The 17,314-nt window shown below is 44.8% G+C and overlaps 1 protein-coding gene across 4 annotated transcripts in view; it reads right to left on the reverse strand.

Annotated features, from left to right (window-relative positions):
* Positions 1-17,314, reverse strand: part of CAMTA1 (calmodulin binding transcription activator 1) — an 894,751-nt gene that overhangs the window by 178,087 nt on the left and 699,350 nt on the right. For all 4 annotated transcript variants that reach the window (XM_069079391.1, XM_069079392.1, XM_069079389.1 and 1 more), the window contains exon 4: positions 2,057-2,210. In XM_069079391.1, the coding sequence (XP_068935492.1) occupies positions 2,057-2,210 (154 nt within the window). The remainder of the gene's footprint in view (positions 1-2,056; positions 2,211-17,314) is intronic.

The raw sequence follows: 17,314 nt of genomic DNA on the forward strand, positions 1-17,314 counted from the left end.
CTTCCTTCCTTCCTTCCTTCCTTCCTTCCTTCCTTCCTTCCTTCCTTCCTTCCTTCCTTCCTTCCTTCCTTCCTTCCTTCCTCCCTCCCTCCCTTCCTTTCTTCCTTCCTTCTTTTTTCCCTTGCCATTGTACAATCTAGGCATGGACACTCAGAGGTTTATTTTTCAGGGCACTAAGAAGAATAATTGGTGGCACAAACAATTATGTGATCTTGGATAGTTGGTGATAGCTTTCTGCATCTTTCCCTTGACTCACAGTGTTTTTGTGAACTTCCTTGGAGATCCAGATTCTTGAGTTTAGGAGCCTGTCTACCCAGAAACTCTTCTCAATATCTTAAGTTGTCAACTGACATAAAATTATTTTCTAGCTATTTGGGATGGGAAGGGGGCAGAAATCCCCCACTTTTCCTCCTTTGGCTCTACACAGTTCAGGAGATCTTAGGAAAGAGAGCTCCACAGTAATTGGTCATGATTGAGATGGTAGCTTTCTTTTATCACTAGGGAAGGACCCCTTGATTCACAACTGACTCCTTAGAAAAATGAAGAGGGAATCTCCACTGACCTTCAAATTTGGCAGAGCTTGGGACATAGAAGGCATGATGTTGCTTCTGGCCCTTCAAGGGGGCAGAGCAGAGTATCCCTAGATCTGATTAAGAAGCAACCTCACTAGAAGCATATGACTAGATTAGAATGAAAGCAGAGATAAAAGTTTCAAGATACAAGTCTTTATTCTGTTGACCCTGCTTTCCTTCCCTCTGGATGGCTTGGGACTTCCCTCTCACTCTTCCTTCTCTGCCTGGTAGCTTGGAGAATGGACATTTTTTACTCCTGATCTTTCTAATTGGCCTCTCTTCCTTTTTGGTGGGACAAGGAAGCTGAGCTTTTTTCTCTCTCTTTCTCTTACTCCTCCTCTTTTGTCTGGTAGACCAAACAGTACTCTAAGGTGCTTTTATCCTTCTTAGGTGGCCACATGGTAGGCCCCATTAGGTCCAGGACAGGTATTGATCGGTATTCCATTGCCATCATCTTTTTAAGAATAATGGTGTGTCTTACATTTTTAGAATTGTTGGTAAGGATTTTGTTCTCATCACCTAGGAACCATTTTTTTCCCCTTCCTGGTGTGGTAGTAGAGAGGGCAGGTATCTTAATGCCTCTTTCTTGCCATTTGAGAATAAATCTCCATTTCAATGTAAAATGGGCAGTCACATCTAATCCTTATGTTTTACCTTCCTTTATCACAATTCTTGTGCAAACATAAGCAAAAGACAAGTAGTATGCCTTGGTCTGGACCCCTCAGGCAAGAGGCAGATTAGGACAGACCAACAGATTATGAAGTTTCTGTCTTTCCTCCCCCAAATCACAATAAAATTTCTCCAAGGTCAATGTCTGACTGGTTGTAAATTCAGATGACTGTGTTTTCTGTGTCCTGTAAGTCCCTATGAGAAATGGTTTATATTCAGAAACCCATTTGCCCTATGGAGACTGACTTTTCTATGTGCCAACTGATGCATCTTTCTTTATTATACATGTAATAAAGTCTTTTCTTGACTTGTACTCTACATTATAACAAAATGGATTTTCTTGTCGTGATAGTATTCGCATGTTTATACTGATCTGGGGATTTCTTCTGATAATCTGTGTGCTTTGTATATCTCAACTTAAACTGGGTTCATGTGTCTGTGATTAAGCTAAGAATCTCCCCTGTAATTCATGTGTCTGATAACTCTTATTCAATATGCCTTTTTTTCCTCTTTGTCTGCCTTAAAATTGTGTCTTTAATTATTGGGGTTCATCTTGCAGGTAGATCTTGAGAGTACTGGCCCCAACAGATTTGAGGTATTGCCAGATAATTAACAGATAAGAGTATAGATCTTGTTAAATATAAGCTTATATATAATATCATAATAGAAATATAAGTTGGTGGCTCAGGGTCGCAACCAACCAGCCTGCCCTAGATGGCTTACAGTGGACACTGGGGCTCCTGGTGGCTAAAGAATACACTAGCTCATTTTTCTGAATGTGTGGGAGAGCCCAGTTCAGGCTTGGGTATACTCACACATTGGCTTGAGCTGCCCAATGAGCTCCTCCTTTGTCCATTTTGCCCACTCCTTCTTGTCAGTGTTGATGGAGCAGAGGATGGGGCCACAGGGCTTGCCACAATCTTCAATGGCCGGGACATTCAGATAGTGCACCAGTACAATATCAGGGTTCTAGGAGAGAGAACACAGGGAGAGTTGGTGAGGGACCCAAACGACTCTCCTCAGATTGGCTACATCCTTTCATCCCTCCCTGCCCATACATTTGCTCCTGAACCAATCCAAGCAGGAGAACAGATCTTACCTTGGCACCAGAATGCTTCAAGATCCCCTACTCTGCCACTACCCAAGTATTCCCAGATGACCTTTCCAAGCCTCTTTGGCCTAGGTTCTTCCTGAAACCATTTGGCGATTTATCCACAGATCTTTTTCAATACACTGGCATTGGCCATCCTCAGTTCTCCTCCAGGTCCCACTGGTAACCTCTTCATTCAGAAGGAAGTCTATGATTCCTCTGCTCCATAACCCCTAATTGGTCCACCTATAAAACAACCTGATGGAGTCACCACTCCTGACTTGGTGGTGAGGGGAAGGGTGAAAGCTAAGGAATCTGTAGTCATTCCTCACTAGCTAATGTGCTGGAAAGACCATAACCTGAAGGCATTAACCCAGAACTCCTTCCCTAGGGCCTCAGTCTCCTGAGGTCAGTATCTCACCTGGCCCACCATCCCAGGTGAGCCTCAGCCATCCTTACTCCCTTTCTCCAGGTCATTGTCCAGCTGCCTGCTTCTAGTTCTGGAACCATAATCAAATCAATGCCACCATTGTCCCAGAAAGGGCATGTCCATCTAATTCCCTATGGCTCAATTCACCATTCCTGAAACTTTCCAAAGCTGATCCCTCTTCCCTATATATGTTGTCTCCTCCCATTAAAATATAAATCTGAGAGGAGAGACTGTCTCACTTTTGTATTTGTACCCCCAAAATTCAACACAGTGCTTGGCACACAGAAAACACTTGATAAGGACTTTTCTATTCATTCATTGCTAATGTAACAGGGAGCCCCTAAATCGAGTATTTGTGGAACATCTTTAGGAATTTTCTGTCTCTGGATGAAACTGTAGCTGAGAAGGCCCTAAAATCAAAGGGTAACCTGATAAGGTCCCAACTTCCCTCCTGCAGGTACATTTATTGTCTGCTCCCTTCTCTAGGCCTGTTATAAGAGAACATTCACCCCTGCATAAGCACCCCCTTCCTCCCTTCCCTTTCCACTCTATCCCAGTAAACAAGTATTTATTCATCTATCCCCAGCTCTGTGCTAGGCATTGTGGGGTTTACAGCATAAATACCAGAATACCCCTATCCTCAAGGAATTCACAGCCTCACAGTAGTGTAAGCAGGCAGTCCCTGCACCCAGGGAGCTTAGTCACCAGTATCATAGGCTCTGGGGCTGGAAGGAATCATTTGTCCAATATTTTACTTAACAGAAGAAATTGAGGCGGGATGAGGGAGGAGTGACCTCCCAGAGGTCTCCGAAGCAGCAAGGAGCCGAGCTGGTTTTGAGCTTAGTTCTCTGGTTCCAACAGCAGTGCTCTTTTGGTCATTGTTCTGTGCCCCCTCTTCCTCAAGCCAGGGAGAAAGCCCTAATGGCATATCACACAGTCCAGTTAGAGGACAATAAACATTCTTTTCCTGAACCTGTGATTTCATCGAGGTAGGGACCTCCCGGTGGAGAAACTCCCTCGGTTAACGCTGATTGGCAGTTTCTCTGCTGTTTATCATCTGGGGTGTTAAAGGAGGTAAAGTGGTTTGCCCAGAGCACTATGGCCAGTGTGAGTCCGAGGTGGCCCTTGTGCTTTAGGTCTCCAGTCATTACTCCATGCTTTCCCAACAAGTCAGCTAATAATGGGCATTACATACTAACTCTATGACGAAGGTGGGAACTCTCCATTGGTTAATTCCTTTTTATCCTTATGACCAAAAGGGTTTGCCTGGTACTTTAACACACATCATCTCATTTGAGCCACACAATAGCCCCTCAAGGCAGAGACCAGGACCATGGACAGAGAGTTGGAGATGCAGAAGGGTGCTTTGGCCAGCTTTGAATCCAAGCCTTCCAACTCTAAATTTAGTGCCCTAACTCTTGCACCATGTGACAGGTATTATCATCACTATTTTACAGATAAGGAAACTGAGGCTTAGATACAGAAAGTCCTGTTCCTAAGGTCACATAGCTAGTGAATGACTGAACTGGGATTTGAAGTCAGGTCTCCCGACTCCAGATCCAGGGCCCTTTGAGCTATGGATATGGCTGTACCACACTGGATGGTATGATAGTATAGTGTCCATTTTAGAAATGAGAAAACAGGTCCAGAAAAGTCAAGTGATTTCCCAAATGTTGCCCACATGATGCCTTGCCTCCACTCCCTTGTACCAGAGACTATACACTGGAGATTTAACCCTTTCTGCTCTGGGGTACCCCCATCCTGATTGATGAGTACCTACTATGTCCAGGCAGCTCCACCCATTTTTCTTTATTCCTTGATGTTTTCCAGGTTAAACTATCCCTCCTTAGCCTCCATTTCCCTACATGTATTGTATCCCCTAATTAGATGTAAGTTGCTTGAAAGAAGGAAGGAAACAAGTATTTATTAAGGACTTGCTATATATTTGGCACTGTGCTGAGTACTGAAGATACAATTATAATCAAAAAGGATAGTCCCTGCCCTCAACAGGCTTACATTCTACTGAGGGAAGGCAACACACCAAAGGGCTGGAAAGTTGGATGGGGTCAGGAAGGAAGGAACCAATGGCTCTGGTTTTGAAATCTAGAAAGTCAGGAGAATGAATGAAGCCAGGGTGGGCTTCTACAAAAAGGAAGCTTCAGGAAGAATTCGCCAATGGGAGAAAGGGGACAGGCTTTGGAGAGGACCATCTAGGGTGACCAGGCAGTGGTGGGAGTAGGGTAAGGAGGCCCCAGGAACTGAGGGAAGATCCTGCATGAGGGCAAGGACGGTTTCCATTTTTAGTTTTTCTATCCCCAGCACTTAGCATGATGCTTGGCAAAGAGTAAGAATTTATTAATTGCTTTTTTTAAAGCAATTGGGGTTAAGTAACTTGCTCAAGGTTACACAGCCAGGTGTTTCTGGGTGGGTGCTAAGTGTCTGAGCCCGAATTCGATCCCAGGTCATCCTGACTCTGGGGCCAGCGCTCTAACTTATTGCGCTACCTGGCTGCCCCTTATTAATTGCTTTTTAATTCATTAATTCACTTACTCATTCATTCACTCATTCATTCATCTGTCATCAGAGCCCAGACCTCTTGATTTTCCCAGTGAACTGTCATAACTTTCAGGCCATCCTTTCTGCTTACTTTCCAATATTCTGAGTTCCTCTGGTGTTTCAAGCTGGGGAGCAGAGCATCCTTCCAGAGAAATTGCCACATGGAAGAGCCCAGCCCTGAGGATCAAGAGTAACCCCCTATCTGGGGAAGGCTGAGCCGATGGCTGTGATTAGTCAGGACCCAGCAAGCCAACTGCTGCTTCTCTGTGATCTCGAACCCCTGGCAGCCAGAGACTGGGCACGGCAGGGAGCTCTGGTGTCAGACATCCCTGGAGATGAAAGGGCTGCTACAGTTCCTACCACAACCCCTCTGAACACAACCACAGAACCTTAGGAAAATCATGCTGTGGGGAAACTGTAACATGGGGCCATGACAGGAAGTAGCCATGCCTGTGAGAAGCCAGGAAAGACACCCTGGAGAAGCTTTTACATATAATATCAGTTGAGTAGAGGAAAGGAGAGACTTCAGCCCTTGAGGCACAAAACCCTGTTTGGAGAGAATATCTAGGCCACTGCTCCATGGGAGGAGAACAAGTCCTTGAGACACCATAAAACCATGACTAGCAAAGAGAATAAGGTGGGGCCTAAGTGGGGAGGAAGCAGCCCTCTGTGGCAGCTTGCTATTTAGGTAATTGGAATGGCTTATTACTGTTGTTCATTCATGTCTGATTCTTTGTGACCCCATTTGGGGTTTTCTTGAAAAAGATACTGGAGTGATTTGCCATTTCCAGATCATTTTACAGATGAGGAAACTGAGGCAAACAGGGTTAAGTGACTTGCCCAGGATTACTTGGCTAGTGTCTGAAGCTGGATTTGAACTCAGGTCTTCCAGACTCCAGGCTCCACCTAGCTGTCCCACTGGTCTGATTTGCTAAGTACTGAACTTAGGGATTGTTTCTACCTCTAAAGCAGCACAAATATTTTTCATACCATTTGAATTTAGGTGCCCAATGGCAAAGCCCCAGAGGCTCTACCCTAATTCTAGTTCTAGAGCAGGTGAGGTTGAAAGAACCTGAGATCTAAGAACGCAAGTTCACCCTAACCATAAAATGGACATAGTATTTACTCATTTGTTTGAAATCCTGTTCTTGGACAGGAAGAAGAAGAAGAGGAGGGAAGAGGAAGAAGAAAACTAGTTGTATTATATTCCCTGCCTATTTTTCTAGACCTATTAATCCGTTTATCTGTATCCTGTTTATAGAATCATAGAATAGAAAGGATCTTATAACCATAGTGCAGGTAAGAGCAGAAATGCCTTGTCCTAGGTCACATGGAGCGCCGGTTCAAACAATAAGATCTAGTAAAGGGGTTTCTGGTTCAAATCCAGTTTCAGATATTTGCCAGCTAAGTGACCTTGGCAGGTCATTTAACCTTTAATGATGATGTTCCAGGGGTGCGGAACCTCTGGCCTTGAGGCCACTTCGACTGAATCCAAATGGATTCAGACCTAGAGGGCCACATGTGACCTCAAGGCTGCATGTTTCCTACCCCTGTTTAGACTCAATGGACTCTAAGGTCCCTTTGAGCTCCTCTGATAACTCCCAGACTGCCTGGGCTCCCCACAAGTGTGTCTACCTTATTCCTGCCCTCTGCTTCCAACCATGACTCCTTTGTTTTGTTGAGAGATCAGTCCATTAGCTTCCCTGGGAGGCTGAGATACAGGAAGCCAGGCTGGATCTGGGGAGGGAGTGGGGGATTTGTGGTTGGCTCAGGAGGGGCTGGAGAATGAAGGTTTCAGTTGTGATTGAATCTTCCTAATGGCAGGCGACTGGGGATTCGAGTAAATAAAATCACTTTGAACAACCAAGTATCAGTGACTCAATGATGGTTACTATTTGTGCAAATCTTTGACAACTGCTGGTGCTGGCCGAGCATGTACTGGGCCAGTGGCAGCCGCCAGCAGCCACCTGTGATTGGGATTAATATAGGGCAGCTCTGGTTGAAAATGGTACAAGTTTACAGAATCTCCTGCCCAGGGCTAGCTTGAACATAAACTAAAATGAGAGGCAGGGGAAGGCTGAGAAGGATTTTTTTTCTGCTTTGATTAGCTAACATGAGGCCTGTCTGCTCACAAAAAAGCAAAGCTTTCTGGGTATGGTCCAGGAGAAGACATGGAAAAGGGCCTCAGCCCCCATCCCAATTTTAGGCCAACAGGCCATGGCTTTTTCAGCTTAGAGAGCAGGTATAAGGCATAGGAAGCAGAGGAGAGAAGATGGAGGAAGGAGAAAGAGAAGAGAAAAGAAAAGAGTGGGTAATAGCACAGAATATGGAGGAGGTGGAAGGAAAGAGTAGGAAAGGGAGAAAAGAGGAGGAAAATAGGAAGGATGCTGGCCCCAGAGCCAGAATATCTGGCTTTCGGTCAGATCCCAGCTCAAAGCAAGTCACTTAACCTCTCAAGGGTCAATTTCCTTATTATCAAATGAGAGGGTTGGTGGATTAAGAATGCTTTCAGCTGCAAAGTCCTGTGAGTTTATGAAACTTAGCTCTGACATTTATTAGCTGTGTGATCCTGGAAATAACACTCAACAGGCTCCACTGAGCCTGTTTCCTCATTGGTAAAATGGGGCTAGTACTCAGTCAATCAATCAGTCAATAAGCATTTTTAAAGCATTTATTATATGCCAGTCATTGTGCTAGACACAAGGGATACTAAAAAAGGGGAAAAAAAACATCCCTTCCCTCAAGAAACTTACATTCTAACAAAGAATGTACATTCATAGGTGTATATGTAATATACATGCAAAGTGGATACAAAGTAAACCTTGAAGGGGAAGACAGTAGCAGCTGGAGGCAGAGCAGGAAAGGGTAGTGTTCTGCATTGAGACAAAGGAAATCAGGCATTCTAAGAGGAGGAGGTTGGGAGGGAGGGCATTTCGGGCATGAGGAACAGTGAATGCAAAGGCATAGAGTCAAGAGATGAAGTGGTATGTGCAAGAAACAGGAAGTGGGCCAATGTGGCTGGATCAGAGTGCACTGAGAAGTGCAAAATATAAGTCAGCTAGAAGAAACCAGCTGGTGAAGAGCTTTACATTTCAAACAAAGGATTTAAAATTTGATTCTGGAGGCAACAGAGAGCCATTGGTCTCTGTTTGGGGAAAGTCGAGGGGGAGAAGGCTATTGCCAGTGCAGGTGGGAAGTGGGGTTATGGCCGCCATGTATAAGACACTGTAGAGAAGGAAATGAGAAGGTTTGGCAGCTGATTAGACTTGTGGGGTGAATGACAGAAAAGAGAGGACAAAGCTGAGAATGTGAACCTTGGTGATCAGAAGGACAGTGGTAGATCTCAACAGTAATTGTTTGTCCTGTTTTCAAAGAGGATCAGTGATCAATGATCAATGGCATCATGGGATGAGGTCTTGATTTGGGTATTTAGGTCTCAACAGTAATAGGGAAATTCACAAGAGGGTAGGGTTTAAACTGGAGGAAAGATAAAGGGTTCTGTGGGCAGCCTTAGGGCACAGAATTTGAGACCTGAAACCAGGAAGACATCTTCCTGAGTTGAAATCCAGCCTCAGACACTTACTAGCTGTGTGACCTTGGGCAAGTCACTTCACCTTGTTTGCATCTGTTTTCTCATCTGTTAAATGGGCTGGAGAAGGAAATGGCAAACCACTCCAGTATCTTTGCCAAGAAAATCTCAAATGGGGTCAGGAAAAGTCAACATGACTGAAATGAATGAATAATAATAACAAAGTGTTCTTAATTGGACATGTTGAGTTTGGGATGTCCGTGGAACACCCAGTTCTAAATATCCAATAGTTGGTGATCCAAGATTGGAGCTAAAGAGAGAAATGAAATGAATAAATAGATCTGAGAACCTTCTTCACAGAGAAGATGCTTAAACCTATGGGAGCTTAGAGAGGTCATCAAGTGAGAGAGCATGGAGGAAAAAGAGAACAGGGTCAGAGCCTTGAATCAACCATAGCTAGGGGGTATGAAATGAGGAAGATCCAGCAAAAGAGACTGAGAAGGAGTGGTCAGGCAGGCAGGAAGAGAAGCAAGAAGGAGCCATCTAGAGAGAGGAGAGTAACTATTCAGAGAGTGGTGTCACATGCTGCAGAGGGGTCAAGAAGGATAAAGACAGAGAAAAGGCCATTAGATCTGGCAATCAAGAGAACATGAGGAACTTCCTTAGGAGAGGCCCATTCTAGTTAATGAGGTCAAAAGCCAGAGTGGAGAGAGGGTTTAGAAGACAGAGACAGGGAGGAAGTGGAGGCAATTATTGTATATAGCTTTTTAAAGGGGAGATTTAGGGCAATAGGTAGTGGGTATGGTAGGAGCTGGTGAGAAGGTTTTGTTTGTTTTTTAAAGAATGAGGGAGATTTGGATATATTTGCAGGCATCAAGGAAGGAGAAAGTCAATACAGAGAGCATGAAAATGAGACAAACAGGCAAAGATGTGGGGAGAGAGAGAGAGATCAGAGACAGATATCAGAGAGAAAGATGAGAGGGAAAGGGAGAGAAGGAGAAAGGACAGAGAAGAGAGACAGAGACAGAGACAGAGAGAGAGAGAGAGAGAGAGAGAGAGAGAGAGAGAGAGAGAGAGAGAGAGAGAGAGAGAGAGAGAGAGAGAGAGAGAGATGGGGGGAGAGAGATATCAGAGAGAGAGATGAGAGGGAAAGGGAGGGAGAGAAGGAGAGAGGACCGAGAGGAGAGAGAGACAGAGACAGAGAGAAAGAGGGGGAAGGGAGGGAGGGAGAGAGAAATGGTAGGGGAAATCTAAAGAAGGAAACGTGGGTGGGTATGATCAAGGAGACATACAGAAAGATTGGACTTGGCAAGCAGAAATCACTCCTTCATCAGACACTGGAGTGAAAGATGAGTTAGAGGCTGACTATGTCAGAGAGATCAGAGATGAGAAGTAAGAAAGAAGAAACTCTTGTTTGATGGTCTCAGTTTTTTTCAGGGGCCATGGGAGGCTGGAAAAGAGAAGAAAAGACTTGGAACAGCTGCTGTGGTGAATACGATAAGGAACCAGCTATGGAGCAGAGTAAGATTGCTTTCCTGTAGTGAGGGCCCAATCGAGATTAGCTGGCATAAATCTGAAAAGCACACCCAGTTGGCATGGTTTTGTGATTTCTTTCAGTTCCATTTAGAAGCACATAAATAGGAGTGAAAGAGGCAGACGATGGAAACAATCCCAGGCTGAAGTTTGGGAAGATATGATGGATGATAGAACAAAAGAACGTGGACAAGAGTATAGAATTAGACTGGTTTATCAAGACATAAGGGCAGCTAGGGGATGCCATAGTGCATAGAGCACCAGGCTTGGAATCAGGAAGATTCTTCTTCTCGAGTTCAAATCCAGCCTCACTTACTAGTTGTGTGACCCTGGGCAAGTCACTTAACCTTATTTGCCTCAGTTTTCTTGTCTGTAAAATGAGCTGGAGAAGGAAATGGCAGACCATTCCAGTATCTCTGCCAAGAAAACCCCAAATGGGGTCAGGAAGAGTGAGACACGACTAAAATGAGTGAACGCCACCACCACCACCAAGAAGTCAAGATTGGGAAGAGAGGAGAGTCTTGATAGCCTGAGATAGTTCTGAGGGATGGGGAGATATGTTAGTGAGGATGAGGAGCAGGTTTAGGAGGAGGAAGGTGGCCTGATCCAGAGGTGTAGGCATCTGTCACTTAATCATACATCTAGATATGGAAGACTCATTAGAGGCCATTTAGTCTAATGTGCTCATTTTGTAGATGAGGAAACGGAGGCACACAGAGAAAGGGCTTGCCCCACGTGATGAGGTGGTAAGTGGCAGAACCCAAACTCAGGTCCTCTAATTCTAAATTCAGTGTTCTTATCATTAGTCCATATGCCAACCCTGGAGCTGTGGTTAGAATGGGCACTATATCCAAGGGAGAGAGAGCAAGGTTACTGAAATAGCTTGGCTGGAGGGGTAGTCAATGAGGGTCCCTTCTCTCAGCCCCTCCTTTCATCACCATGCCCAGAAAATCTTCCCTTAGAAGAGGAGAGGGACCTAAAGGCTCTCCCTTTCATTCATGTGTGGGCACTGCCCCCTTTGTCCCTTCTGTGCATGTGTGGGCACTGCCCCCTTTGTCCTTCTGTGCATGTGTGGGCACTGCCCCCTTTGTCCCTCCTGTGCATGTGTGGGCACTGCCCCCTTTGTCCCATCTGTGCATGTAGGTGTACTCCCCCCCTCCCCCCATCTCCCTTTTGTGGAGTAAGTTGGATGGGGAATGTTTGGGAGGGTGCTGCTGAAGAAGTGGTTAAAAATGCAAACTGCCACTGGTTTTGATAGAGAAAAATGCAGCTGCAACATCTGTTTGACTCCTGTTTGCAGCTTCATCAATGCTAAGTGGTCAATAAATCAGCCTGGCGTGGCGCTCCGTTTCTGCCGGGCGCCGCCATTCATCTCATGCCAGTTCTCATGAAAAATGAAGGAGAGGGGGCTGTGCGCTTGGGAAAATGTATACATTATCTGGGAAGCAATCATGGCATCTCATCATGCTGCAACTCCCCCCAGGATGCCCGAAAGGGAGGCCTGGCCCAGGCCTGCCCACATGGAGGCACGCAGGCAGGGCGCCACCTAGGGGAGGCCCGCAGCCAGGACGCCGCCTGGGGGAGGCGGAGATGGGCCAAGGCAGTCAGCCTTGTTTGGGCTGGGAGTCTGTTATCCACAGGCCCAATTGTTGGTATTAGTGTGGTCGGGGCTGCTTTCAAGGGCAGGTGACAAAATCTTGGCCTGATACCTGGGATTTTCATAAACATCAAGGCCAACAACAAATCAAACCAGGGTGCAAAGTTGGCAAAAACAAGGGGGAGGGCAGGATTTATTAGGGGATGAATAAACGATGTGGGAGAACAACTCACAGCCCTGGGGCTACTCACCCATCCCTGAAGGTAGGGGGAAAAGCTCTCCTTAGCCCCAGTGGCTATCAGCTGCTCAGCAAATACTTATTATGTTCCTACTTCGAGTCAGGGGCCAGGCTAATAAGCACTGGGAATATAGAGACAAAAACGAACCAATCCCTGCCCTCTCCAAGCTTATAATTTAATGGGAGAGGAGACATGAACGTATGTACCTAGTGCTCCCAGTGAAGGCCCAGTCATGGGAGGTATAGACAGCTAGATGGTACAGTGATCAGAGTCCTGGGTCTTGAGTCAGGAAAGAAGTTAGAAAACAAGCATTTATGGGGCACCCACTGTATGCCAAACACTTTACAAATATCTCATTTTGTACTCATAACAACCTTGAGAAATAGAGGCTATTATAATCTCCATTTTATAGTTGAGGAAAACTGGAAGTATTTGAGGTTAAATTTGAACTCAGGACTTCCTGACTCCAGGCTTAGGGTTCTATTCACTGGGCTACCTAGATATTTCAACTCAGGAAGAACTTAGTTCAGATTCAACCTCAGATACTTCCTAGCTGTGTGACCCTGGGCAAGTCACCTAACCTCTGTTTGCCTCAGTTTCCTCAACTGTAAAATGAGGATCATAACTCTTCTCCTAGGGTTGTTGTGAGCATCTAATGAAATTTGTAAAGCTTTTTGCACTGTGTGGATTCTATATAATATTATTATAATATACATAACAGATACAAAATGAATACAATGTTGTCATGGGAAAGATGGCACCATTAGGTAGCAGGACCTTGATCTAGAATCAGAGGTTCCTAAACTTATTTGACCTACTTCCCCCTTTTAAAAAAATTGCTCCAGCACCCCTGTGGAAATCTACTTTCTTTAATTGTTTAATGTTTTTTTTTTATTTGCATCATTTAAAAAAATAGAATATTTTCTAAAAAAATGCATCTTAAATTGAGTAATTTATTGCAAATTTGTGTTGTTTTTCCTGAATTGAAATTTTGGTGATGCAATATTGCATCATGTAACCGTATGTTACCATATTGTAAGCAAGTCATTACCCACACATATTCCTGTTGATCCACGCTGGACTTCCTTTCAATGTAGGATACACTCACCTGCCAATACTTGCTTGTTAAGACCTGTCAACATCCTTGACCACTGATGGGCTATAACTTGCATTTTGTGTGTTTGTTTGGGAAATAATATAATCACTATGATTTGAACTCTTATATAACAAATGAAACATGTATGAATGGTTTTTCAAAATTTTCTTCTCTTTTCTTCTTTCCTTATGTTTCCACAACCCCCTTATTTTTATTCAATGCTCCTTGATTGCACCTGAGGCTGCTACTACCCCTTGAATTGTTCCAGTGCCCCGCTACGAGGTGATATCGCCCACTTTGGGGACTTGTGTGTGTTAGACTTGTATTAGAATTAGACAAAAGACCCCTTATCTACAGCTAGGAGGTGCAGTGGCTACAGTGGAAGGCCTGAGTTCAAATTTCGTCTTAGACACTTATGTGTGAGCCCGGGTAAGTAACTTTACTCTGCTTGCCTCAAACCACTCCAATATCTTTACCAAGAAAACCCCAAATGGGGTCATGAAGAGTCAGACACAACTGGAAAATGATTTTAAAAGGGTTACTTATACTGAGGATAAAGACTTCTGAAGAAGACAGAAAAAGGAGAATGGCTTAGACTGGGTGATCTCTGGGGTTCCTTTCAGTTCTGAATCTATGATCCTATAAACCTTATGAGGGTGGAAGTTCCAGTATTATCAGCTTTATTTCATATCAAAGGATATTGAGGTTGGGAGAGATGAAGTGATTTGTCTAGTGGCAGGGGTGGGGAACCTGCTGCCTTGAGGTCACATGTGGCCCTCTAGGTCCTTGGGTGCTGCCTTTTGACTGCACAAGTTTTACAGAACAAATTCTTTTATTAAGGGGATTTGTTCTGTGAAGTTTGCATTTAGTCGAAGGGCCACATGTGGCCTCAAGACAGCAGGTTCCCTACCCCTGGGACTCTAGAGGTGGGCAATTAGAATGGTGAAGGGCATTGGGTTCATGTCAAGGGAAGTTGAAGGAACTATGACAGATTAGCTCAAAGAAGAGGCTTAGTGGGGGGAGAGGGTGAGAACAGTCTTACTATTTGAGGGCTTGCCACAAGGAAGAAAGAATAGGCTTATTTGGCCCCAGAGTGCAGAAACTGGAACAATGGTGTGTGTGTGTGTGTGTGTGTGTGTGTGTGTGTGTGTGTGTGTGTGAGAGAGAGAGAGAGAGAGAGAGAGAGAGAGTGAGTGTGTGACAGTGTGTGTGTGTGTGTGTGTGTGTGAGTGTGTGGGGGGAATAGCAAAAAAAAGCCTTATTTAGCCTGGAAGTTAAAAAAAAAAACCTTCCTGCCAATTAAAGCTGACCCAGCAAGACTAGGGGTGGTGGGCTCTTCATCGTAGGATTTCAGACAAAGACTGGATGAGAGTGGTTAGGGATGGTGTGCAGAGGCTTCTTATTCAGGTCAGAGAAGGAGACCAAATGGCCCAGGAGGTCCCTTACAACTCTGAGATTCTGGTCTCCTGACTCTCAAACCAGTTGTCTTTCTGCTAGGTTGCATTGTCTCTTAGAAACAGGGGTCATGGTTCTCAATCAACCCCTCTCTCTCCTGCCAGGGAAATCATGCATCATACTGGCATTTAGGGTAAGGGACTCAAAACTGCTTGGGATAGAAGGACAGACTTTGGAGTGCCCAAAGGTCTCTCTCCTCTCTGCTACCTGGGCAATCCAACCTTTACTGAGAGCCAAGTCTGTGTAAGTCAAGAGGAGGTATATCTTAGCAGACAGGGAGCCTGTCCTCAAGGATCTTCCATGCTCTGGAAGCAAGTGGGAGGGGTGTGGAGTAGTCAGAGAAGCTGGGTTCAAATCCACTGTGCCCCTTGATATCTGTTACAACTCAGGCAGGTCACTTTACCTCTTAATGCCTCCAGGCCACTCTCTAAGATGCAGAGCAATGCCCTACATCGGGAGATGATAGAATTTCCCTCCTGGGAGTTCTTTTGTACCAATGTAATCACAGGTCTGGTCCCTTCCTCTGCATCTGCTCCCCCCTCAGAAGGATGAGATAAATGCTCTCTAGGTCCTTTCCAATTCAAGACCTGTGATCCCACGAACCACTGTGTGAAAAAACCCAAACAACCAAGCACGCAGAGAAGTCAATACAGGATCATATGAGGAGGGAGAAGGCACTAAGAGCTTTTAGGGGGCAAGGTGGGCAGGAAAGGGTGTTCAGAGGACATGCTGCCTGAGCGAAGCCTTGAAGGAAGCTGGGCATTCCAAGACACAAGGGCACTGTCATTAAAAGCAAGCAGAGCCAGCACTGGCATGGCATCTGGGACTAGCAGTCCTCCCCTCCTTCCTAGGGAGAGTGCGAGGCCTAATTAGTTAATGTGGGTAAAGTGGTCTGAAGAAGGAAAGCTCCAGATAATTGCTGCTGTTGTCGTTATTACAAAATTGCCATGAATTCCCTGGCATGGGGAACTTGGTTAAACAATACCCACCTGCCACTGAGCTCGAGGACATCACACTGGTTTAGGGGGCACACCTGCTCCATGAGCTCTGACTGAGTCTCCTGGGGAGTCCTGGAGGCAAGGGCTCACGATCCTCAGTTAAAAATGGTGGAGGGGAGGTGGCAGAGCCCCAGTGCAGACGTGGACAAGTTATTGAGGGGGAAAAAGGCCCATGATTTCCCTAAGGGCAAATCCTGCTTGACTAATAACCTATTCGATTCTTTGAAGAGGCAAAGATGCATGTGAATGAAGGAGAATCAGTGAATATAGATTTTTATATTTAGATTTTATATATTTAGATTTTTTAAAAGCCTCTAATAAGGTCACCCGCAGAAGGCTCTTAGAGATAACACCACCAGGGGCTTGTCGGTAGGAAGTGCCCTTTTGTCTGACCATGAATAAGTAACTGGGTTAGAGACAGCAAAGAAAAAGAGGAGTTTGTTTCAGTGTGGAAAAATTCCAGCACTGGGGCTCACACCTTTACGTGTGATCTGGAAGAAGGATGCCCAGTGAAATGTTCAAGCTCACAGATGCCACTAACTCTTTGGAATAAGGAAATCGCAACTATGAGAAGAGCTTGCATTTCTTTAAGCGCCACTCTGACCATTTGTATAGTGTGGTGGCCCAGTGGACAGAATGCTGGACCTGGAGTCAGAAAGAAAGACCAGAGTTCAGATCCAGATGCAGATCTTATTAGCTGTATTATCCTGGGCTAGTGCCTTAATTGAGGTCTGCCTCAGTTTTCCTATCTGTAAAACGAAGATAATAATAGCCCCTCCCTGCCAGGGTTGTTGTGAGCATAAAATAAGAGATTACTTGTAAAATGCAAAGCTTTGCAAATTTAAGAGCTGTGGAAATGCTAGTTGTTGTTTATTGTTATTACTCAGTAAACTACAGTCACTCCCTATGGCCACTGTAGGATAATATATACATTTTCTTGGTTATTTCTAAAGCCTTTTATTCATAACTCGAATCCAACCTATTTTCCAGCTTCCCTCCCCTACCAGTACTCTTCTCTGGCTCTTATACATGGCACTCCATCTCCATTTTCCATGATTCTTAACTGGCCATCTCACCTACTTGAAATGCCCTCTTTTTTCATCTCTGCCTCAGTCTCTCTCATCCTTCCAGATGTAAAGTACCATTTTCTCCACAAAACCTTTCCAGATTCCCTCATCTTTTATTGTTCTTCCTTCCTAACCTTCTCATATTCATTTTGTATATTTTTATTCAGCATGAGAATAGGGATAGGGACAAAACTTGGGGTTTCTTTGATGAAAGACTCATGTAAATAAACTATTTGTACCTATGCAGGTTAACAAGTTTTCTACGACTTAGAATTAGTTACCTTGGGCACTGAAAAATCAAGTGACTTGCCCTGTGTCATATTGCTTGTTTGTGTTAGAGTCAGAATTTGAACTCAGTTCTTCCTGGCTCTGATGCCTGCTATTTGCTAAGCCATTCCATCTGCTTCTCTGTTTCTCTCTCTCTCTCTATCCACCCATCTATCTATCTATCTATCTATCTATCTATCTATCTATCTATCTATC

Source organism: Petaurus breviceps, unplaced genomic scaffold, assembly GCF_028583685.1.
Source record: "Petaurus breviceps papuanus isolate PSGF00001 unplaced genomic scaffold, PetGlider_PUasm1.0 91041, whole genome shotgun sequence".
Lineage (NCBI taxonomy): Eukaryota > Metazoa > Chordata > Mammalia > Diprotodontia > Petauridae > Petaurus > Petaurus breviceps.